General features: G+C 41.2%; 1 protein-coding gene across 2 annotated transcripts; it reads left to right on the top strand.

Moving 5' to 3' along the window:
- The first annotated feature begins 526 nt into the window (after nucleotides 1-526).
- On the top strand, nucleotides 527-25,327 carry LOC107830027 (uncharacterized). Of its 2 annotated transcripts, none has more exons than XM_075237353.1 (12): nucleotides 527-958; nucleotides 17,958-18,280; nucleotides 19,367-19,508; nucleotides 19,762-20,240; nucleotides 20,362-20,583; nucleotides 20,687-21,013; nucleotides 21,138-21,491; nucleotides 21,597-21,677; nucleotides 21,758-21,862; nucleotides 23,179-23,550; nucleotides 24,241-24,372; nucleotides 24,717-25,327. In XM_075237353.1, the coding sequence occupies exons 2-12, from the start codon at nucleotides 17,960-17,962 to the stop codon at nucleotides 24,867-24,869; spliced, it is 2,688 nt and encodes an 895-aa protein (XP_075093454.1). In that variant the 5' UTR covers nucleotides 527-958; nucleotides 17,958-17,959; the 3' UTR covers nucleotides 24,870-25,327. The 2 variants fall into 2 exon arrangements, with proteins under 2 accessions (XP_075093454.1, XP_075093455.1); XM_075237354.1 differs by lacking the exon at nucleotides 527-958 and adding an exon at nucleotides 17,702-17,814.

Here is a 25,327-nt window from a genome sequence, read left to right as displayed (position 1 = left end):
TTGTTGTAGCGTTGCACATATTTCTTTGGAAAGTTTACTGTTTTCCATTCCGTTTCATGAGCTGTGTCATTATTGGTTGATGTCGAAGAGTGATTACTAGTAAGTTGATCCGGTGGCTGTTGTAGACATGTGATTTTTGACCCTCCCCAAGATTTTTTATATTTTAGCACGTAAATATTTGATTTAGGCCTTATTATCGCTATTTTAATAAATTTTAACTCTTTTACTTTATTTTATCACAAAAATAAAAATTACAAAAAATAGATTAAGGTTTTGTAGTCATTTTTAATATTGAAAAATACCAAAAAATAGTTTTGTTTTAATGGTTAGTTTTATTTTAATAATTATTTTTTACTTAAGTAGGGCTAATTAATATTTTTGGTAATATTTCTATATGGATAGATTTTTAGTTAATTAAACTAATTTTAAGCAAAATTAGTCATAAAAGCTCAAGTTTCTAACTTATTCCTTAAGCCCCATACCCTTAAACCCAAATAATAACATAGACTAAATAACACTAACACCCTGGACACCCAAAAAATCAAATCCGCCGTTTATCAACTGAACCCTCAGCCAGACCCCGTATCTCAATATCATCTTCTTCAAAAACTAAAGCACAAAATCAGCAGCCATCTTCAACACTAAAAGAGGAAACAATCTAAAAATCCTTGTGTTGAAGCTCCCAGCCGTGACCCTTTTAGCCAAAACGACCCCTCATCCTCTTCAACCTTACACTACAGCCACCCTTCTCGATCTCCCTTCACCCCTGCACCCCACCTCCTTAAGCTACGAGAAAATGGCATCACCAACACATCCGTTAATTGACTAATAGGTGCTGGAATTGGATTCGAGTTCGACTGAGGTGAGGTTGATTGAGGTGTTCACGTTCGATTTTTGGTTCGAGTTCTCATCGCGCTATAATTTTAGAAGATTTGAATATACCGGAAAGCTATTCCAGGTCCATGTCCTTTCTCCTTATCTTACTGTTTGGTCTGATTATAAGTATGATCAAAGTTTTGGTTTGAAATGGGTTTAGGCTTGGTAATTTCCTCATTATCTATTTCTTTAGAATAGTTCCACACTAATTTAGTTTTAATCCAGATCTGAGTTTGGCTCCAAATGCTTGAATCCATGTTCAATATATTTAAATATGTCATGTCTGAAAAATGTTGTTTCTGGTAGTAGCGTGATTTTCACGGTTCCGTATTTGATTAATCTAAGATCAATGTTTGAGATAATTTCCTGTCATGTGTTTGGACTTAACTGTTTAATTTTAAGATAGTTTTCCAATACATGTTCCTTTCGTTACTTTGCTAGCCTTTTCTTGTAAAATTATTTGAAAATATCAGTAGTAGTATAACTTTGGGGAATAATTTAACCTTGTCTTCATTTGTTTGGATTTAAGTTAAGATTGGCATGGTATTATGATACATCTACTGTAAATATACTTTAGCATGTTAACATATGTTGCTGAAAATTTCTTTCGACACTTTGGGAATCCAGTTTAACTAGGAGTAATTAATTATTTGTGTAATCCGTTATGCAAGAAAGTTCTCCAATCTTCTTTGCTGCCTGTCATGAGTTTTCGTTGATCTATCAGAGTGTAAAGGAAATATTATGAACATCCGTGGTTGGCTTTAGTTGAATACATTCTTCTAAAATAAATCGAGGTGTGCCATGCACAAACAAAAATCCATAAACTTTGGCCTCACATTAATATTAACTTAGTATAGAAAACACCCTTGAACAATCGTAGTTTGCTTTAGGCCCGATTTAGCTTAGTATCGCGATTATATATACGTTCGCGTAACATAAATTGCAAATTTAACTCTAAAAAAGACTCGAGGGATGTGTTCGCGCAACTTTAACCAATTTTTTAATAAAATCAACAAAAAGCGTTATTAATCGTGGACACGTTCGCGTGACATGATTTTGACGCGCCAAAAGAAAAGAGTATACTTACACGCAACTCAATTCTTCAAATACGAATAAATCAAGTGATTAAAAGCGGTAAAAGATAAATACACATAGGTCCTAAAAATGAGTAGTTAAACAATTTAAGCCAAGTAATAATCACTAAGCGACCGTGCTAGAACCACGGAACCCGGGAATGCCTAACACCTTCTCCCGGGTTAACAGAATTCCTTATCTAGAATTTCTGGTTCGCAGACTCTTTAAAAATAAAACTTCCTCGATTTGGGATTTAAAATAAACCGGTGACTTGGGACACCATAATTTATTCCAAGTGGCGACTCTGATAAACAAAATAATCCCATCTCGATTAATGTACTTTAATTGGAAAAACTCCCGTATATACCGTCCTCGGTGGGTGGGTGGGTAAAAAGGAGTTGTGACAACTGTTGTGATATAAATTAATAGTTAAAGTTTGCACGACCAAAGCGCCCACATTTGGTGCATAGTAAATTAAGCCCCTAGTAGAGTAGTATCTGCTTATGATGTCCTATACGTATGTGTATTTTGAGTGGTTTTCTAAGGGCACTTCGATACATATACGAGCATACATTCCCCTAGTGGTAGAGGAAGTGCAAGTATCAACCTTTAATAACTGTCCCAACTTAGATCCCACCTTTTGTAATATTTGCTCGTCATAAAATTCGGTGGGAAACCCATATGGCTGAGTATGTGAGTTGTGTAGATGATGCTATGGATTTTGGCTCCCATTTTCAAACTGACAGAAAATGATTTAGTACAAACCATGGACCTCCATGTAGTGCCTTAAACATGTTTTCTTCTTTTTGGAATTTGATGAGGAAAAAGAAAGTTGGAGCCCATATCTATTAGAGGTAGATCTTCTGTTGGATTCCATAAGGCAAGAAGGTTGTTTTGTAATAGTTGGTGTGCTATCTTCCTACCAAGTATCTTAACTATTACTAATTATTTCCATGGTGTATATAAACGACATTTGTCTTCATTAGTGATTGGTATAAAGATGTCTTCATCTTGGTTGCTGTTGAGACTTTCATCCGATAGATCCAGTGTATAGTTGATACTCTGTTGTATATGAGGAGTTGCTGGTGGGTGTTTGTTAGAGAGTAGTGTTTGAAGGAAAAATGTTGAAGGCGTGATTGGTGTTGTATCATCAATTTGCATCGTACCTATATCAGGTGGTTCATTTATTATTTCCTGGTAAGTAGATTTTTGTGTAGAGTCATTCATTGCTGGTTGTTGTTTGATAGGTTTGTTGTATATGATTTTAGTTGATGAAGGAAATAAGTATAACGGAAAGTGGTATTGGAGTTTTAGAGAGAGAAGCTCTAATATCTTTCTAACCTTTTTCTCCTTAACTCGAAGTTTACAGACGAGACTTTTTAAAACTAAAACTACTCCTGATGCGAAAAATTGGAGAAATATGATACTTTAAGAATCAAGGGGTTGTTTGGCTTGCCTTTCTTATACATTAATTTATGGATAATTATGTATAAAATTAAGCATAACTTATTACAATATTTAGTTGGTGTTTTGGTCTCCGTAAAACTTTTTGGACGACTAATACAATGTTTGATAATCTTTCACAACTTATACAATGTTTAGTTAGAGTTCTTTTTCATACCTGTATAAAAGAATCTTAATTCCTGCATAACTAATACCTGGATAACTTAATCCTTGTTTAACTAATGCTTGACCAAATGACCCTTATGGGCAAACCTTTTGTAAGTCAAAATTTAAAATTTTTGCCCAAGAGGCAAACTTTTCGCCCTGCTTGCTCCATGGGCAAACCTTCAACGTCAAGATTAAACATTTTAAACGTAGAAAGTTTGCCTATAAGACAATCAGGGTTAAAAATAGAAAAGAATGACATTGTATAGTCGCTCTAAAAATAATATAAAAAAATAATAATATTTTTTTGTATATATACACATTTTGTATGTTATATACAAAAGTTATACAAATTTTATATATTTTTTCGGCTACTTAATGTAAATAATTTTGGCGCGAGTTAAACATGGCAATACCCTTAAAAAATTCAAGACACCCACTTTCAAAATCATTTTTGTAAAGGAAATTTTACCTCCTATAGCAAAGGTATACACCTTATTTATTATAAATCAAAATTATTTTAAAATATTATTTTCTATAGCTACCGGTACGTTGCCCCCGCTTCGGCTCGAACTGTCCGTTTGGGTAAGTCAGGTTTAGAACAATACGCCTCAGGTTTTTACCTAGAATAACTCAGCTTCATGCCGGCTCCCTAGTAGGAACGTTTGTTTGCATCACGTGCATTTGACTTTGGAGGCTCAACACAGGGGTTGGGTCTGTCTAGGACAGGTGTACCGAAAATGGAAATGACCATCCTGATGCATCCTACTTGCTATATGTGCATTCATTTGCCTCGAACATGCTTGCTGACCGGCTTAAATGAAATCATGGTAAGAGCGGAGGAATAAAATGGTTTTTTTTTAAAGTAAAATATAGTTTTCAAATCTTGAAATAAAGGTATTTAATCTTGAAAGGTATTTAATCTTGAAAATAGTTTGAAAAATTCCAAAAAATAGTTTTAAATCTTGAAAATAGTTTTGACTGAAAATGATTAGAGTATGTTTTCAAAATGAGTCTTGACTTTATTAAATTAAATTTCAGATACAAAATGAGCACCACACAAAATCCCTCATCCGCAAATACAGAAGAGTTTCTATTCCAGCTTCAAATGTGGTGGTGTGAATTAGGCGAAGATGGTCAAAAGTGGGTCATCAAGCATTTGGGAAATCTCCCGGATATTATGAAAGTTAAACCCCGTGATGATCTGATTGCGGCATTAGTAACTTTTTGGGACCCTGTTCACAATGTCTTTCGTTTCTCTGACTTCGAGCTCACTCCTACATTAGAGGAGGTAGCTGGATATGTTGGTTTTGACGGAAGTTTAAGGAATCAAAGCTTGATATTCACGAAGGCTCCCTCGGTACATCGATTTTTCGGTCTTCTGAACATCAGCAGTCAAATCAGGAAAAGCAATGTCGTCAACGGATGTTGTTCTTTCAACTTTTTGTATTCAAGGTTCGGAAAGTCAGATGGGTTCGAAATTCATGAGAAAGGCCTTACTAACAAACAAGACAAAGACGCATGGCAGGTTCACCGTCGCTTCGCCTTTATGGTGGCTTTTCTAGGAATCATGGTCTTCCCGAACAAAGAACGAACAATCGATATTCGCACCGCAAAAGTTGTGCAAATCCTCACCACCAAGGAAAACCACACTCTTGTCCCCATCATTCTCTCAGACATTTATCGGGCTTTGACTTTATGTAAAGCAGGAGCGAAAGTCTTCGAAGGATGCAAAATTTTGTTGCAAATGTGGCTGATTGAACATCTCCAACAACAACCCAAGATCATACAGTATGGGCCAAGCAACGATAATTACATCGAGGGTTATGAGGAAAGAGTGAAAAATTATCAGGTTCCAGAAGGGATAGAAGCATGGGTATCTCGGCTAAGGGCTCTAACGGCAAATCAAATTGAATGGACTCTGGGATGGCTACCGATGAGGGAAGTGATACATATGTCAAACTCAAATAGTTATCTGCTACTATTGGGATTGAGAAGCATCCAGCCATACGCGCCATTGAGAGTCCTAAGACAACTAGGAAGATATCAAGTAGTTCCTGATGATGAAGATTTGAGTACGCAAGAAATCGAATTACACCCAGAGGCCACTATTCCTGAGGCGTTACTTCAGCAGATGTGGAATGGATGTCGATACTTAAAAAGCGATACTCAAGTCCCAGACACTACAAAGGGTGAGATAAATCCTGGATATGCAAGGTGGTTCGAGAAATGGTCTCGCGTGGATGATGTACCAGAACCTGAGCTGAGAAGGCCAACTAAAAGACCCCATATTCAAAACTTTAATGATAAAATCCAAGAGCGGTTGATCTGGGGAGAAAAAGAGAAGGGGTACAAAGCAACTATCTATGCCCTAAAGGAAAATCTAAGGAACCTCAGTCTGGAGAAGGATTTGCAAGCACAAGAAGCTGAAGGCGAGAAGAAGAGTCTAGCCTGTGAGAATGAAAGTCTTCATGCTCGATTTCTGAAAATGAAAAAGGCTTCTGAAACGCCAATGAGGAATTGGAAGGATCAAAAAACTATCGCCAATCTTTTTGAAAGAATGCAAGATTATGATTCCGTTCTTGCTGCAAAAGAAAGGGCGTTGAGCAAAGCAAAAGAAAGGATCCAACAATTAAACGAAGAAGCCAGATCTGATAAGGAACGCCAAGATAGGCAATCCAAGAAAGACAGGGCACAATTCAAGAAGGAAAAAGACCATTGGATACGATCAGAAGACCAACTTCGTGCACAACTAGAAGAGGCAAGAAGGTACAGAGAGCATCAACAAGCGGACACTGATAGAGAAAGAGCGCAGATGAGATTAGAGCAGGCCAGACTCCGAGCTCTATTAGAGTCAGCCCTAGATCGTGAAGGCCGTATCCGAGATATAGCCACCACTCGCCAGCAGCAATTGCAGAATCAAGGCCAACATCTCCAAGATTTCAGGGCACAGATCCACGACCTGGCGGTCTACACCTCTCAAAGTTATGTAAACTGCCAAGGAATGAATTATGAAAGGTTTACCGAGCATGCACCCACCTTTGCCCGTCATCTAGCAGTGGAGTTGGAAAGGATATATCGAACATTGGGAGGTCATCCGGGTCAAGCCCCGCCTTGAGCAAATGATCTAATAAGTTACAACACAAGTGGAAAGTGGGGCACGTTATGAGATGTTAAGAATTGTATCTTTTTATTTCAATTTGAATGTGTGTATTTCAAGACATTGTTTTTACAAAGTTTTTCAAATGTAATGTTTGTTCATCTTTTTATATAAATGTTAGCCTCATGGCAGAACTACGCCTGGTCTGATTCACGCGGGGACGTGATACGTAGGCAATCCCCATAAGATTCGACCGCTTTTAATAAAGAAAGAAAAGAAAATACAAAAACAAATAAAAAAGGGACAACTGAGCAAGCCGGGATGACGCGTGTTGTTTGAAGCAAAGCATGTAGAAACGGTTAACTGCCTAGGAGCATTGCATCCTCTATGTGTTATAATCAAATCTGTTAAGCTCTAACGCTAACAAAGTTTGTTGTTGTCTGATACCAGACAGTTAGTTGTTAAAGAATTCTGGCAACACACTCATACCAAACCAGATCCAAAGGACCGGTAGCAACAAGCATGACTACTTCGGAGAATAGCAATGAGGAAGAAAGGCCGATGAGCCAGTTGTTAAAAGAAGCGATGGAAAAGATTGAAAGGATGGGACTAGAGATGAATGCAATGCAGCTAGCCATAGGCAAAACACAAAAGAGCCCTGAAACACTGGGACACATGCCGGAATACCCTCACTCTGGCCCTTCCACAAGCCGCCCAAATCCCCTTTATCATCAAGAAAGAAGCCCTCATGATTCCCAAGCTCCACCACCCCATCAACCTCTCCCAACACCCAATATTCCCATTTTTGTGGGACCAACATCAGCCCCTTTGCAAAGAACGACCAGTGAGCCATTGTTTCAGGCTCACGATACACAATACTATCCCCCCGAGCCTACGTTTCATGCCCCCGAACCACAGGCTTACAATCCACATTTGGAAGTGCCGGCAGAGATTGAGAAGCCGGCTAAGGCCCCTGAACAGGATGAAGTATTGAGAAAGTTCAAAAGCCTGGAGCAGTCCTTCAGGAACTTGCACGGGCTGGGCAATCAAGTCAGCGTAGCATACAAAGATCTGTGCCCTTTCCTAGACGTCCAACTCCCCTCAGGTTTTTACCTAGAATAACTCAGCTTCATGCCGGCTCCCTAGTAGGAACGTTTGTTTGCATCACGTTCCTACTAGGGAGCCGGCATGAAGCTGAGTTATTCTAGGTAAAAACCTGAGGCGTATTGTTCTAAACCTGGCTTACCCAAACGGACAGTTCGAGCCGAAGCGGGGGCAACGTACCGGGAGCACGAAAGTCTACCCGGCCTAGTTACCCGGCCTAGAATTCGGAGGGACGGAATTTCGACTTCCGCTGGTATTACGGCCTCAGTTCCGTACACCAACAAATAAGGAGTTGTGCCTATGGAAGTTCGGACGGTAGTGCGGTAACCCAACAAAGCAAAGGGTAATCTCTCGTGCCATTGTCTGGATCCTTCCACCATCTTTCGCAGTATCTTCTTGATATTCTTATTGGCTGCTTCGACTGCTCCATTCGCCTTGGGACGATATGGGGTGGAATTGCGGTGTGTAATCTTGAATTGTTGGCATACCTCTCTCATCAGGCTGCTATTAAGATTCGCACCGTTATCCGTGATGATCACTTTTGGGATCCCAAATCTGCAGATGATATGGGAATGAACAAAGTCCACCACTGCCTTCTTGGTTACTGATTTGAAGGTTTTAGCCTCAACCCATTTGGTGAAGTAATCAATGGTCACTAGAATGAACCTATGACCGTTGGATGCTGCTGGTTCGATGGGCCCAATGACATCCATGCCCCATGCTACAAACGGCCAGGGTGCTGACATCGTATGTAACTCTGTTGGCGGAGAATGAATCAGATCTCCATGTATCTGGCACTGATGGCATTTCCTTACAAAAGTGATACAGTCGTGTTCCATGGTGAGCCAATAACATCCTGTTCGAAGGATCTTTCTTGCCAATACATATCCGCTCATGTGTGGCCCACAAACTCCAGCATGTACCTCTGCCATAACCGTCGTTGCTTGACTGGCATCTATGCATCTCAATAATCCCAAATCCGGGGTTCTTTTGTACAATACTCCTCCACTGAGGAAGAAACCATTCGACAAACGCCGAAGGGCTCTTTTTTGGTCTCTAGAGGCATGTTCTGGATATATCCCCATTCTGAGGTATTCCTTGATATCATGAAACCAGGGTTCGCCATCTGCTTCTTCTTCTATGGCATTGCAGTAGGCGTGCTGATCACGGACCTGGATGTGTAGAGGATCAACATACATTTTGTCAGGGTGGTGCAACATTGATGCTAAGGTGGCCAAGGCATCCGCAACCTCATTGTGAACTCTCGGGATGTGTTTGAACTTCACCGATCGAAATTGCTTGCTCAGATCATGCAAGCATTGTCGGTATGGTATGAGCTTTAGATCTCGTGTTTCCCATTCACCCTGAATTTGATGTACCAAGAGGTCCGAGTCTCCCAAGACCAAGACGTCTTGGACATCCATGTCGGCAGCCAAGCGCAGACCCAGAATGCAAGCCTCATATTCGGCCATATTGTTGGTGCAATAGAAGCGTAGTTGAGCCGTAACAGGATAATGCCGTCCTGTTTCAGAAATGAGTACTGCTCCTATTCCAACCCCTTTCGCGTTTGCAACTCCATCGAAGAAAAGCTTCCAACCCGGTTCCTCAGGCAATTCCAACTCATTTGTATGCATTACCTCTTCGTCAGGAAAATACGTTCTTAAGGGCTCGTATTTTTCATCAACGGGATTCTCTGCCAGCGCCTGGGCTTTCATGGCCGTCCTCGTTACATAGACGATATCAAACTCTGAGCAGAATTTGCCATTTTGCCAACCTTCCCGTGGGCATAGGTTTCTGAAAGATATACTTCAATGGGTCCAAGCGGGATATGAGATAAGTAGTGTACGAAGACAGGTAGTGTTTCAACTTCTGAGCTACCCAAGTTAGGGCGCAACATGTTTTCTCGAGTTGAGTGTACTTGACCTCATGTACTGTGAATTTCTTGCTAAGATAGTAGATGGCTTGCTCCTTCCTTCCTGTGTCATCATGTTGCCCCAATACACAACCAAATGAATTTTCCAAGACCGTCAGGTAAAGAATTAGGGGCTTCCCGGGCTTAGGCGGGACCAATACGGGTGGATTAGACAGATACCCTTTGATTTGGTCGAAAGCCTCCTGACACTCTGCCGTCCAACCTACTGCAGCATCCTTTCTCAGCAGCCGAAATATGGGCTCACAAGTTGCTGTGAGTTGAGCGATGAACCTGCTGATGTAATTGAGTCTACCCAGCAAACTCATTACCTCTGTTTTGTTCCTTGGCGGTGGCAAATCTCAGATGGATTCAATTTTGGATGGGTCTAACTCAGTTCCCCGTCGACTGACGATGAATCCTAGCAACTTTCCTGACGGAACCCCGAATGCGCATTTGGCCGGGTTAAGCTTGATATCATACCTCCGGAGTCTTTGGAAAAATCTCCTTAGGTCTGCTACATGGTCCTCCTGACGCCAAGATTTGATGATCACATCATCGACGTACACCTCGATTTCTTTGTGTATCATGTCATGAAACACAGCAGTCATTGCTCGCATGTACGTTGCCCCGGCGTTCTTTAACCCGAATGGCATTACCCGATAGCAGTAGGTTCCCCATGGCGTAATAAACGCTGTCTTCTCAGCATCCTCTTCGTCCATTAGGATCTGATGATAACCCGCATAGCAATCCACAAAGGATCCGATCTCGCGCCCAGCGCAATTATCGATCAGGATATGAATGTTGGGTAACGGAAAATTGTCCTTGGGACTTGCTTTGTTGAGGTTGCGGTAGTCGACGCACACCCTGATTTTTCCATCCTTCTTTGGGACTGGCACCACATTGGCCAACCACTCGGGATATCGAGTGACCCGAATGACCTTTGCCTGCAACTGCTTAATCACCTCTTCTTTGATTTTTACACTCATTTCTGTTTTAAATTTCCTTAGTTTTTGCTTGACCGGAGGGTATGCCGGGTCAGTGGGCAATTTGTGAACCACTAAATTTGTGCTTAATCCAGGCATATCGTCATAGGACCATGCAAAAACATCTTTGAATTCCATGAGGGTTCTGATCAATTCTTCCCTGACATTCGGCTCAATGTGGATGCTGATTTTGGTTTCTTGGACGTTATCAGCGTCTCCTAGGTTTACAGCCTCAGTGTCATTTAGGTTAGGCTTGGGTTTTTCTTCAAATTGGCATAATTCTCGGTTTATCTCTTCGAAGGCTTCACCTTCATCACATTCAGATTCATCATCACAAACGACCTCTTGCATCATTGAGTCAGATTCAGATTGATTTATTAGACTAGGTCGAAGATCCGCTGTGCATGCCATGTCATTAGAACCAGTAAAAAGAGAACTGTTCAGAAAGAAAAAGAACAAAACAAAATTAAAATTGGACAAAAGAAAAGAACTTTATTAAACTTGCGGGATAAAAGGGTTCACACTTTTACAAAAACGAAAGTAAAATTTGGATTACACCCTTGAATAATCCGAACAAACAAACAAACAAAACATAAATCAAAGCCTACTACCAAGACTCCCCTCGGACAAGAAGAGGAGTAACTGTCCAATTGTTGGTCTTGGCCTCAGGCCCCACAAACTGTATCTCTGCTCTGCTGGAACCTTCTCCAGCTTCCACCATACTGACATCCGCGAATAGCTTCTCAAAACTCTGATTCAGGTCTTCATTTATACCGATCAAAGGTCCTAGAATTTTTGGGACCGGTGACCCCTTGGCACTTGCTTTGACAAAAGACCTTGAGAGGCGTGGCACTGGTTTAGGCAGAAACCAGACCCTCTTCTTCATTTTTCACGCTTGCTTCCTATCTGCTGCGGTTGGTTTGAACCCCAATCCGAAAGTTTCCAGATTTTTAGGAAGGGAGACAGGTTGGACAATCCCTTGAAGCTCGACTCCCAGGCCTTTTCCCGGCACAAATCCATTACCCAGCATTTCTGAGACCATCATGACCGTTGCGGCAGCTACCCTAGGGTGCGGGATGATTTCTCCTTCAGAAATTTTGTTGGCCGACCCTGTATCGAAAATCTGGTAGACCCAAGGACCTTTGTCATCAGCGGTCTCTATGAAAGGTACAATGGTTCCGCCCATGGTGCACGTTGTATCCTCGCCGTGTAACACGACCTCTTGTCTTTCCCACTCGAACTTCACCATCTGATGTAGGGTGGAAGGCACCGCTTTGGCTGCGTGAATCCAGGGTCGTCCTAACAGCAGGTTATAAGAAACTGTGGCATCTAACACCTGGAATTCCATGGTAAACAGGACTGGACCAATGGTCAGTTCAAGTACAACATCCCCTACAGTAGCTGTTCCGTTTCCGTCAAACCGTCGGACACAGATACTGTTCTTGTGGATCCTTCCGTGGTCGATCTTTAACTGGTTCAAGGTAGATAGTGGGCAAATATTGGCGCTTGAGCCGTTATCCACCAATACTCGAGTTACCACCGAGTCTTCACATTTCACAGCTAGGTATAGAGCTTTATTATGCTCCGTACCCTCCACCGGCAGGTCATCATCTGAGAATGTTACCCTGTTCACTTCGAAAACCTTGCTGGCAATGGTTTCCAGGTGGTTTACAGAAATCTCACTGGGCACATGAGCTTCGTTCAATATCTTCAACAGGGCCCGACGATGCTCCTCAGAATGGATCAGTAACGACAACAGTGAGATCTGGGCCGGTGTTTTTCTCAGCTGTTCGACCACAGAATAGTCTTGTACTTTCATCTTCCTCAGGAACTCTTCAGCCTCTTCTTCGGACACAGGTTTCTTGGTTGCAACTGGGTTGGCTCTTCTTAGCTCTGCCGGAGCAAAACATCGACCTGATCGAGTCAACCATTGCGTTTCACAACTGACTTCTTCTACCTGTTTTCCCTTGTACATCACCACCGCCTTTTCATATTTCCAAGGCACAACCCTGCTGTCAATCATCGGCAGTTGGACCACAGGCTTTATGGTCACCAGTTCTCTACATACCCCTTTTAACACGACTGTCGGTGTGGGCGGGATCCCTGATATTACCAACTTGCTTGGCTCGGGTTTTCTTGTTATGGCGGACAGGCTCTTTCCCAATATCTCTACTGGCTTGACGCTTTCTCCCTGTGACTGTACCTTCGTTCCCCTACTGGTTGAAACTTCCTTTGGGGCGGCTTGAATCATCATCACTGTTTGTGAGGGTTTTCTCAACTCTCCTCCCTCATACACCAACTCAATCATGTGAGTTTCGTGGTGCGCTGGTAGTGGGTTTTGGTTGATGTTAGGAGCTTCTGGTGTCTGAACCTCGATCTTATTGGTGTCAATAAGATCCTGTATGGCATGCCTTAACTTCCAACATTTCTCGGTGTCATGCCCGAGCATCCCTGAGCAGTATTCACAACTGATTGATCGATCTAAATTCTGAGGTGGGGGATTTTGTTCTCGAGTCTGGACAGGACTAACCAAACCCAATTGCCTCAGCTTGTGGAACAAAGCGGTGTAGGTTTCTCCCAGCTCCGTGAAAGTTCTCTGCTTCCGCAACCTGTCATTCCTAGCATCTGGATTTCCCCGAAAACCTGCCCCTGAAGGGTTTCTATACGCCCTTGGTGGAGGGTAGGTGTTTTGTGGTGGTGCATATATGTTCTGGGGAGCCGGTGCGCGCCATTGTGGGCGAACCGGAGGCTGAGTGTATGCCTGGGCTTGGTGTACGGAACAATGTGGTTCTCGAGGTGGATAGAAATTTTGTGGTGGGTTGTATGGGTATTCTGACCTGTGAGGTCTGGGTTGGTTGTAGTGCGGCCTGCCAGCCCTGGACCAACTGCCTGCCTCGATCGTGGCAACCTCTTCTTTCTTTCTTCTCAGCGCACCTCCCGTGCCGCTTTGAATAGCCTGGGTTGTGGCTTTGAGTGCCGAATAGTTCAAGATTTTGTCAGATCTCAGACCCTCTTCTATCATGACCCCTATCTTGACCACCTCGTTGAAAGATTTTCCAACTGTTGTCACCAAGTGACCAAAGTAGGTTGGATCTAGTGTCTGCAAGAAATAGTCCACCATCTCTCCCTCTCTCATGGGAGGATCGACTCTAGCTGCTTGTTCTCTCCAGCGGAACCCGAACTCGCGAAAACTTTCCCCGGGTTTCTTCCCAGTTCTCAATAATGTGAGACGGTCAGGGACTATCTCGAGATTGTACTGGAAATGACCTGCAAAAGCCTGCGCCAGATCATCCCACGTGTACCACCTGCTGGAATCCTGCCTGGTATACCATTCTAGTGTAGATCCGCTCAGACTTTGGCCGAAATAAGCTATCAGCAGCTCATCCTTGCCACCTGCCCCTCTCATTTTGCTACAGAATCCCCGCAAATGTGCCATGGGATCACCGTGCCCTTCATATAAATCAAACTTAGGCATCTTGAAACCAGCCGGGAGTTGGACGTCTGGGAAAGGGCACAGATCTTTGTATGCTACGCTGACTTGATTGCCCAATCCGTGCAAGTTCCTGAAGGACTGCTCCAGGCTTTTGAACTTTCTCAACACTTCATCTTGTTCAGGGGCCTTAGCCGGCTTCTCAATCTCTACCGGCACTTCCAAATGTGGATTGTAAGCCTGTGGTTCGGGGGCATGAAACGTAGGCTCGGGGGATAGTATTGTGTATCGTGAGCCTGAGCTCACTGGTCGTTCTTTGCAAAGGGGCTGATGTTGGTCCCACAAAAATGGGAATATTGGGTGTTGGGAGAGGTTGATGGGGTGGTGGAGCTTGGGAATCATGAGGGCTTCTTTCTTGATGATAAAGGGGATTTGGGCGGCTTGTGGAAGGGTCGGAGTGAGGGTATTCTGGCATGTGTCCCAGTGTTTCAGGGCTCTTTTGTGTTTTGGCTATGGCTAGCTGCATTGCATTCATCTCTAGTCCCATCCTTTCAATCTTTTCCATCGCTTCTTTTAACAACTGGCTCATCGGCCTTTCTTCCTCATTGCTATTCTCCGAAGTAGTCATGCTTGTTGCTACCGGTCCTTTGGATCTGGTTTGGTATGAGTGTGTTGCCAGAATTCTTTAACAACTAACTGTCTGGTATCAGACAACAACAAACTTTGTTAGCGTTAGAGCTTAACAGATTTGATTATAACACATAGAGGATGCAATGCTCCTAGGCAGTTAACCGTTTCTACATGCTTTGCTTCAAACAACACGCGTCATCCCGGCTTGCTCAGTTGTCCCTTTTTTATTTGTTTTTGTATTTTCTTTTCTTTCTTTATTAAAAGCGGTCGAATCTTATGGGGATTGCCTACGTATCACGTCCCCGCGTGAATCAGACCAGGCGTAGTTCTGCCATGAGGCTAACATTTATATAAAAAGATGAACAAACATTACATTTGAAAAACTTTGTAAAAACAATGTCTTGAAATACACACATTCAAATTGAAATAAAAAGATACAATTCTTAACATCTCATAACGTGCCCCACTTTCCACTTGTGTTGTAACTTATTAGATCATTTGCTCAAGGCGGGGCTTGACCCGGATGACCTCCCAATGTTCGATACATCCTTTCCAACTCCACTGCTAGATGACGGGCAAAGGTGGGTGCATGCTCGGTAAACCTTTCATAATTCATTCCTTGGCAGTTTACATAACTTTGAGAGGTGTAGACCGCCAGGTCGTGGATCTGTGCCCTGAAATCTTGGAGATGTTGGCCTTGATTCTGCAATTGCTGCTGGCGAGTGGTGGCTATATCTCGGATACGGCCTTCACGATCTAGGGCTGACTCTAATAGAGCTCGGAGTCTGGCCTGCTCTAATCTCATCTGCGCTCTTTCTCTATCAGTGTCCGCTTGTTGATGCTCTCTGTACCTTCTTGCCTCTTCTAGTTGTGCACGAAGTTGGTCTTCTGATCGTATCCAATGGTCTTTTTCCTTCTTGAATTGTGCCCTGTCTTTCTTGGATTGCCTATCTTGGCGTTCCTTATCAGATCTGGCTTCTTCGTTTAATTGTTGGATCCTTTCTTTTGCTTTGCTCAACGCCCTTTCTTTTGCAGCAAGAACGGAATCATAATCTTGCATTCTTTCAAAAAGATTGGCGATAGTTTTTTGATCCTTCCAATTCCTCATTGGCGTTTCAGAAGCCTTTTTCATTTTCAGAAATCGAGCATGAAGACTTTCATTCTCACAGGCTAGACTCTTCTTCTCGCCTTCAGCTTCTTGTGCTTGCAAATCCTTCTCCAGACTGAGGTTCCTTAGATTTTCCTTTAGGGCATAGATAGTTGCTTTGTACCCCTTCTCTTTTTCTCCCCAGATCAACCGCTCTTGGATTTTATCATTAAAGTTTTGAATATGGGGTCTTTTAGTTGGCCTTCTCAGCTCAGGTTCTGGTACATCATCCACGCGAGACCATTTCTCGAACCACCTTGCATATCCAGGATTTATCTCACCCTTTGTAGTGTCTGGGACTTGAGTATCGCTTTTTAAGTATCGACATCCATTCCACATCTGCTGAAGTAACGCCTCAGGAATAGTGGCCTCTGGGTGTAATTCGATTTCTTGCGTACTCAAATCTTCATCATCAGGAACTACTTGATATCTTCCTAGTTGTCTTAGGACTCTCAATGGCGCGTATGGCTGGATGCTTCTCAATCCCAATAGTAGCAGATAACTATTTGAGTTTGACATATGTATCACTTCCCTCATCGGTAGCCATCCCAGAGTCCATTCAATTTGATTTGCCGTTAGAGCCCTTAGCCGAGATACCCATGCTTCTATCCCTTCTGGAACCTGATAATTTTTCACTCTTTCCTCATAACCCTCGATGTAATTATCGTTGCTTGGCCCATACTGTATGATCTTGGGTTGTTGTTGGAGATGTTCAATCAGCCACATTTGCAACAAAATTTTGCATCCTTCGAAGACTTTCGCTCCTGCTTTACATAAAGTCAAAGCCCGATAAATGTCTGAGAGAATGATGGGGACAAGAGTGTGGTTTTCCTTGGTGGTGAGGATTTGCACAACTTTTGCGGTGCGAATATCGATTGTTCGTTCTTTGTTCGGGAAGACCATGATTCCTAGAAAAGCCACCATGAAGGCGAAGCGACGGTGAACCTGCCATGCGTCTTTGTCTTGTTTGTTAGTAAGGCCTTTCTCATGAATTTCGAACCCATCTGACTTTCCGAACCTTGAATACAAAAAGTTGAAAGAACAACATCCGTTGACGACATTGCTTTTCCTGATTTGACTGCTGATGTTCAGAAGACCGAAAAATCGATGTACCGAGGGAGCCTTCGTGAATATCAAGCTTTGATTCCTTAAACTTCCGTCAAAACCAACATATCCAGCTACCTCCTCTAATGTAGGAGTGAGCTCGAAGTCAGAGAAACGAAAGACATTGTGAACAGGGTCCCAAAAAGTTACTAATGCCGCAATCAGATCATCACGGGGTTTAACTTTCATAATATCCGGGAGATTTCCCAAATGCTTGATGACCCACTTTTGACCATCTTCGCCTAATTCACACCACCACATTTGAAGCTGGAATAGAAACTCTTCTGTATTTGCGGATGAGGGGTTTTGTGTGGTGCTCATTTTGTATCTGAAATTTAATTTAATAAAGTCAAGACTCATTTTGAAAACATACTCTAATCATTTTCAGTCAAAACTATTTTCAAGATTTAAAACTATTTTTTTGGAATTTTTCAAACTATTTTCAAGATTAAATACCTTTCAAGATTAAATACCTTTATTTCAAGATTTGAAAACTATATTTTACTTTAAAAAAAAACCATTTTATTCCTCCGCTCTTACCATGATTTCATTTAAGCCGGTCAGCAAGCATGTTCGAGGCAAATGAATGCACATATAGCAAGTAGGATGCATCAGGATGATCTTTTTATTTTCGGTACACCTGTCCTAGACAGACCCAACCCCGGTGTTGAGCCTCCAAAGTCAAATGCACGTGATGCAAACAAACGTTCCTACTAGGGAGCCGGCATGAAGCTGAGTTATTCTAGGTAAAAACCTGAGGCGTATTGTTCTAAACCTGGCTTACCCAAACGGACAGTTCGAGCCGAAGCGGGGGCAACGTACCGGGAGCACGAAAGCTCTACCCAGGTTTTTCTTCAACATCCCTACTACACTCATGGCGGTTGATTTGCGCTAGTTTCAGCCATTGAGATTTCTTTCACCACCAGTCTCCCACGGCGGCGTGTGTCAAACCCACCGACCCTTTTCTTCTTACACTTCTTTTTCAACAGTGATGGCGGAGTTGAAGAGGAAAAACATAGGAGGAGGGAGCAGACAAAACAAAGGTCGAAAAGACTTTAAGAAGAGAAAACAAAATTCACATGATGGTAAAGATGGTAGAAGAAAAGGTCCGCGTTTGCCTAATGCTATGTTAAAGGAGCTTCAATTACCTAAAAGGTCCAATGAATACTCCGATGAAGACATTGCTTCTGATGATGAAGCTGTTAATGATTTTTATGAATATGAAGAAGGGGTTGCTGAAGAAGAATCCAAGAAAAATAAACGATTTGACCCTGTTGAGAATTTCCAGTATGAGCTTCCCGATGACTTTGAGGTACTTAAAGCCTTTTATTTTGTGCTTTTGAGGTCTATTTTTGTAGGAAAGTTTTGATCTTTGGCTGAATTTTCTTATGTCTGAGTTTTATTATGGAAGAATATCGTTGGACTTGAATGAATTTCATAGGGAGGAATCAGTTAACAATATGCTAAAATAATATTTTGAAACTACACGAAAGTTAATAATGTTGCAATCCCTTATTGAATGGTGAAAAAGAGGACACCTCAGTGCATTAGACATCCCGCGTTCATGCACGGACCGGGAAGGGTCGCACTCCGATGGGTGTGATGTAGACAACCTACCCCAACTCAAGCATTAGTGGCTTCATGGCTCGAACCCATGACCTATAGGTTACACGGAGACAACTTTACTGATGTTCCAAGTTCACTTAGATTGAATTGCTGGAAGCAAAAAGTGCCAAAATGTTTGGAACAAAAGGGGTGCTATTTTTTTTCCTTTTTAAATGGTGGCAAAGGGTGCATACATGAATTATGCATGACGATCTTCAGAAAGGGGAATTGGCCTATGCAGCAGTTGTTTACTTTGTTGTAGTCAAACCGAAGATGTCAACCACCTATTTCTTCACTGTTCATTTACCTCACAAATATGGAGTTTCTTTTGGAGTATTTTGGGGGTCACCTAGAAAATGCCAGTGACAACAAAGGAGTTATTACAGAGTTGGCGCCTAAGAGGTTCAGAAAAGGCAAAGAGGAAAACCTGGAACACAATCCCTTCAGTGATTTGGTGGATAGTTTGGAAAGAAAGGAATGCTAGAGTTTTTGAGAGCAAATCGGAATCTGTAATTACCATTAAATACAGATGTATATCTTGTTTATTTTTTTGGCGCAACATGGCTGTTGCAAATGGCATTGAGGCGATGGTTGACTTTTTGAGCTCATTACACGACTCGTAATGCAGTCTACTGTTGTAAATACTTCCACAACACATTCTAATTATTGAAATCAATAAACTTTAACAATCAATTTTTTTTTGATTTGCATTAGCTGCACAAGATGGGAATAGAGAAATCAATTTTTTTGGGGGGCTTTGGTTTATTTATAAGCATTGAACTTTTCCATGTAGGATGAAAATGTATCATCAGATGAAGGAGATGGTGATGAAGACGAGGATGGTCGGCGAGGAGAGGATGATGAGGAAGAGCATGATGGAAGGCATTCACGGTTATTGCAAGAAATCACTGGTCTTCCGACTGATGCTTTTGATGGTAAACTTCCTTCCCACATTTCTCGTGGTTAATGCTTGCAATTACTAGTAGAATATGATGTGTTTCTTCAAAGTCATTACATGGCATTTCTTTGTATACATTGTGTGATCCAAGATGAGAAGGACTGATCAAAAGATCTCTGAATTACTAGTAGAATATGATGTGTCTCTTCAAAGTCATTACATGGCATTTCTTTGAATACATTGTGTGATCCAAGATGAGAAGGACTGATCAAAAGATGTCTGAATGATAGGAAAGAAGAAGAAAAATGATGTTATTATGTCCGAGGCATATCCAGAGTCTGAATATAATCCCAGTCGTGATATTCTGGATGGAGATGGCCGCATTAGCGTCCAGGATCTTCTCGGCCCTCTCCAGGGGAAGTTTGGCTATAGCAAAGTTAGAAAGAGCATGAGTCGGATGGAGAAGAAGTCCATACCCATGCATGCACCTCTGCCGAAACCAGATCAACAGAGATTGGAAAGAAAGGTAGCTTATGATTTTAGCAAGAAAGATGTTACGAAATGGGAACCTCATGTCAAAAGAAACAGAGAAGCAACAACTATCTATTTTGACGAAGATAAGGACGTGGGATTTTCTACTGTAGGAGCTATAGCTGCTGAATTTCAACCACGAACTGATTTTGAGAAAGAAATTGCTTCTCTTGTTAATGACAATGAGATTGTTGAAGCTCATAGAAAAGATGGTGCAAGGCTTCTTGAACTGAATAAGGTATAGAGGTCATAAAATTTTACACCCCTTATTTCATACTAATGGTTCTTCATTTAGTTTTCTTAAAGCAAAACGGTGTCTGTAAATTTTTTAATTATATTAACGTGTACCACTTTGGCAGATATCTGTAGAAGATGTAAGGGACCGCCAAGACCAGCTTGCTAAGATGCGTAGTCTTCTTTTCCGTCATGAAATGAAGGCAAAACGAGTCAAGAAGATAAAATCGAAAGTGTATCATCGTTTGCTGAAGAAAGATAGATTGAAACAAGCAGGTACTGCAGTTGAAACTGATCCAGAAGCAGCCAAAGAGCAGGCAGTGAAACAAGAATTCAAAAGGGCAGAGGTAATTTCTTTCATTACCTGCGCGAACTTACCTAGGAGTCTTTTCTGCTTTTCAGGTTATTTACTGATTGAGTTTGTCTCTTTGGAGACTAAATTTTATGTAGGAACGCATGACGCTGAAGCACAAGAACAGCTCCAAGTGGGCAAAGCGCATCTTACAACGTGGCTTGGATGTGCAAGACGATGGAACTCGAGCTGCTATTACTGAACAACTGAATCAACATGCCCTTTTGACAAGAAAAGCAAATAACATGAAAGAGAGTAGTAGTAGTGAAGAAAGCAGTGATGACGATGACCTTGATGAGACTTCTGATGGATCAGATCAGGACGCTGCAATGAAACTGTTGAAGAAAGCAAAGGACAAGACTGTTGAAGTCTTAGATGGGGATGAAGAATTGCCAGCGTCAGGAGTGCTTTCTTTACCTTTCATGGTAATTTCATCAATCTTTCCTTTGCACCACTACTTGCTCTTAATTTTTTGACGTTTGGAATTTCATTTATGGTTATGCATCTCAGATTGTTTATGTACCATCTTGAAACACTGTGATGTCACAGGTCCGCGGATTGAAAAGAAGGAAAGAAGCGGCCGATGAAGAAGCAAAGCTTGCTCTAAAAGAGTATGAGTCATCATTGAAGGAATTCGAAGAGAAGAACGAGCCAAAAACTCAAGGAACAAATATTTTGAGTGGTAGGAGAGTTTTTGGAGCTCAAAAAAAGCAGGAACTTGTACCCAAAAAGAAAGCGACATCAGACAATTACTATGGTGACAGTGATAGTGAAGGTGAGAGAGATGCCAGAGAAACTGGCATTACTGCTCGTGAAGAAAATAATTTTCCCGAGAGGGAAGTTCATTTTGATCCCAGTTCACTTCGTGTAGAGTCTGAGATTGGTCATGATTCTCTGTTTAAGGTAATTGCTTCATGAACTTCATCAAATCCTGCAGTACCATCTCATATTGCTCTCTTTTCTGCGTTGTTTGAGGTGTTTAAAGTTTGAATTTGTTCTGGGTTTCAGAGTTTTGAGGACATTGCGAGAGAACCATGCACAAAGACTTCATACGAAGTTTCCATTTTTGCTGACGACTCGTGGAAAAAGGTTCAGCTTTTGTTTTCGCAAAAATCAATTTTCTTACTCCTTTTAGCAAATTTAGTCTTACTGGTTTATTTGGTGAACAGATGAATGATTCTTCAGTTAAAGGGAAGCAGACAAAATCTGCAAATGCAAAAAGTGCGATGGCTTTACAGATAACAGAACCTGTTGCGAGTGAACCTGAAGGGGAGGTAATCTCTCTATATGCTGAATCCACAATGCACTTTCTCTGACCTGTTTGTTGCGAAAGCTTTGGATTTTGCACCCCTAATGTGTGCTCTTTTTTGTGATTTACACATTATCATCATCCTAATATGTTTGGTGACTTGCTCCCTATCTCTTTATTTCCTTGGTAAACAATAAAGACACTTTCTTTCTCGATTATTCCTGAGCGCGCAATAGGGAAGATACAAATAAGAAAAAGAAAAAATATGGTGGTAAATAAAATAAAATTATCACGTATTAATCCAAAAAAATATCTTTTATTTTCACCACAGTTATGTATGCAGTGGAGAGTGACAAGAGAAATGAACTTCGCACTATCCGAGAGAATAGAAATGAAGGTGGTTTTTTTCCTCCACTATCATGAAAATGGCTGTAAGCTTAAATACGAAATGGTTACAGTACTTCCAAGTTCCAGCAGCTAGAGAAGTTCAAGATTGTATATCTTCTATGCTTTATTTTACCCTTTCTTACTTTTCCATTTCTTCTATGTAACTTCTCCGGATTGCGTTTCTTAATTGATAAATCTTACTCTTTCGCTTTGTATTTTCTATCTTTGCGATATGATAACAAAATCTGCCTTATTTTCTGCTTCAATGTCATCAGTGTCAAATTAGCAGATTGTAACATCTGCAGAAATAGGGAGAAAATTGGAGCAAGCCCCTTTACACTTGCTTTATTTTGTACTTCAATGTCCATTTTGAAAAATAGGAGAAATGTAAATATATTTTCTGAACTTCTGCAAATCGACTAGGCCCCTTTGCAATTGCACTTGCTAAAGCACAAAAGGTTTAACAGCTGAGCAAAAGAATGTGGACATTAGCAAGCACCAATTCAACAGAATGTGAATAATAATCAATGAAAAGAAACAAGACAGAGAACATTAACGGAATGTTGTTTCCTCTTCAAAGTTGAGTTACATTAGCATGGTGGCTGGTGGGTACCTGATTTGTCTTGTTATGCGAAAAAATTCCTTAAGAATTGTTTATGGTGAAAGTGCTCAAGAATTTTATCTTGGGACCTCTAGATTTCTTCAGATAGTTTACTGCATATGCTGTCTCTGGCAGATGTGGTTTCCTGCCCAATATGTAATATTGTTTTTTCCCTATCTTGCCCTCATGGATAATCAAGAAAAGAGTGTTTTAATTATTTTACAAGGAAATAGGGAGATTATAGTGCAAATTAAAAAAGAAAGGCTAGGGTGTAAATAAAAAAAGAGCACACATAAGGGGTGCAAAACACAAAGAATTCATTTGTTATTATTGACTCTTAATTCTGCTTGCAGGAAATTGATGAGGATAATGATACAGATAGTGGAGGAGAAATGGTTGATGGGATTTTATCTGTTGGGACTAAGTCCACATATGAAATCCCATCTCAGGAAGAACTTATTCGGCGTGCTTTTGCTGGTGATGATGTTGAAGACGACTTTGAGAGAGAAAAACAAGATGCCTTGAATGAGGAAGTTCCCGAGCCTGAAAAACCCCTTTTACTGCCTGGTTGGGGCCAATGGACCAATATACAAAAGAAGAGAGGTCCACCTTCTTGGATGCTTGCAGAACATGATATTGCCAAAAAGAAAAGGGAAGAAGCTCTCAAGAAGAGAAAAGATGCAAATTTGAATCATGTTATTATCTCCGAAAAGAGGGATAAGAAGGTTGGTCATAGACGTATTTCATCCTTAACCTGATTTAAGAATAAACATTCTCGTGATTGATGTCTGTTTAGATTTTAGATGTTGAGGCTAAACCTAAGCTTTACTTATTGTGATTGCAGACTTATGTGCATGTGTGGAAAAAATTTATTGTGTTTGCCTTTTCCCTTGGCATTAAATTTTTTGAAACTAAAATCATTTTGGTTATAAAAAAAATTAGTGAAAATTAAAATCACTTTCTGTTACAGTCAAGGTTAGCAGTTAAAGAGAAGTTGGATTGCTAATCAAACAAAAGTAAAAAAAGAAAAAAAGGAAAAAAAAAAGAACAGACAATGGCAGAAAGCAGTAGAGAGTTTCAACTTCACCGTCGTTCATTTTACAGGAAAGGTTATGGACCTGCTGTCTTTTTGGAAACACTATTCTTAAATTTATGTAGATCATGCTGTCTGTGCTGGAGATTTTCAGACACTCATTGAAACATGCAGTTAGGTTATTTTCATTATTTAGCCACAACAAATTCTTCTTCATGTTCCCTACGCCTGTCTCAAGCCTGTTCAACAGATGCATGCTTAGACAACTTCTCTGTTCGTTACATGTACAGAGGGCTATTTCTTCAGTGTTGCTTGTCTTTGCTCAAAGTGTACAACTTTTACTGCGATTGACTCAATTTCTAATTTCTAATTTTCTGTGCAGGCTGAGAAGTTACACACGCCGACGCTGCCTTATCCCTTTACTTCCCAAGAAGTTTTTGAGCAGAGCATTCGGATGCCCATTGGACCTGAATTCAACCCCGTAACAACAGTTGGAGCTCTTACTCGCCCAGAGGTCCGTCCTCAATCATACTATCTAACTTTTGTTTTGCCTATCTTTCCATATCCTTGTTATTTCCAGAAGTATACAATCCTATATCTGAAACCCCCTCCCCCCCCCCCCCCCCCCACAAAAAAAAAAAAAAGGAAAAAAGAGAGTGACAAAGGGGCAATGCCTGTTATCTGAAATGTTAAAATCCAGTTGGATGAAATATATTCCTTTTCTTAGCCCTTTCCCTTTTTTGGTCATAAGATTTTCCTTTGTTACTTATCTATTTTGGTGAGAGGAGGGGTTGTTTTTGTAGCTGTGATCTGGAGGTGGTTTAGATGTTTTCTTTGCTTGTGTTATAATTCTCACAGGTGGTAAAGAGGAATGGTATTATCATAAAGCCTATCAAATTCGAGGAAGTAGATCCCCATGGAAGATCGGAGGACCACAAACGTGGTGGTATGCAGAAAAAGAAGGGTGGTAAAAGTAAGGGCAATAAAGCCACGAAAAAGAAAACCGTGTAGATTGGAACCTAACTGATTCGCGAGCTTTGACATTTTATAGAAGGATTCCTTTCGTTGTTTTCTAGCAGCTACGAGATCCCATGGTCGATAACCAGTGAATTTTCTCGCCATGTCCTTGTTTTGGCTCTGTAGTTAGGGGAGCCTCTTTTCTGCAGTTTTGATAGAAGAATTAGCTGCGGTTGCATACAGTGTAGTGAAGACTGGAGAATTATGAAGATGGAAGGCTTTGCTCTCTCTGCCCATGCAGCAAAAATAGAATTTTGTTGTGTAGTAAATCTGTAGGACAAAGAACAGGGTGAAATTGCCTACGAGTATGGTTACAGTTACGTATTTAATTATTTTTTTCCTGATACAAATTTGATTATTGAGTGTATTATGTTAGCTATGCTTGAATTTGAAGTATTTAAAGTGTATAATTGGTTCAAGTGAAGCAGATGGTATGCATCAGTTTTGTTTCA

The sequence above is a fragment of the Nicotiana tabacum genome, chromosome 18, assembly GCF_000715075.1.
Source record: "Nicotiana tabacum cultivar K326 chromosome 18, ASM71507v2, whole genome shotgun sequence".
NCBI lineage: Eukaryota > Viridiplantae > Streptophyta > Magnoliopsida > Solanales > Solanaceae > Nicotiana > Nicotiana tabacum.
The sequence above is the reverse complement of the archived record's forward strand: the minus strand, read 5'-3'. Positions and strand labels throughout refer to the sequence as shown.

Excerpts from the sequence above, each read along its gene's own strand:
- LOC107830027 (XM_075237353.1), top strand. The coding sequence starts at position 17,960 with ATGGCGGAGTTGAAGAGGAAAAACATAGGAGGAGGGAGCAGACAAAAC. Across the intron at positions 18,281-19,366 it reads AGCTTCCCGATGACTTTGAG|GATGAAAATGTATCATCAGA; the intron begins GTACTTAAAGCC and ends TTTTCCATGTAG. Across the intron at positions 23,551-24,240 it reads CCGAAAAGAGGGATAAGAAG|GCTGAGAAGTTACACACGCC; the intron begins GTTGGTCATAGA and ends TTTTCTGTGCAG.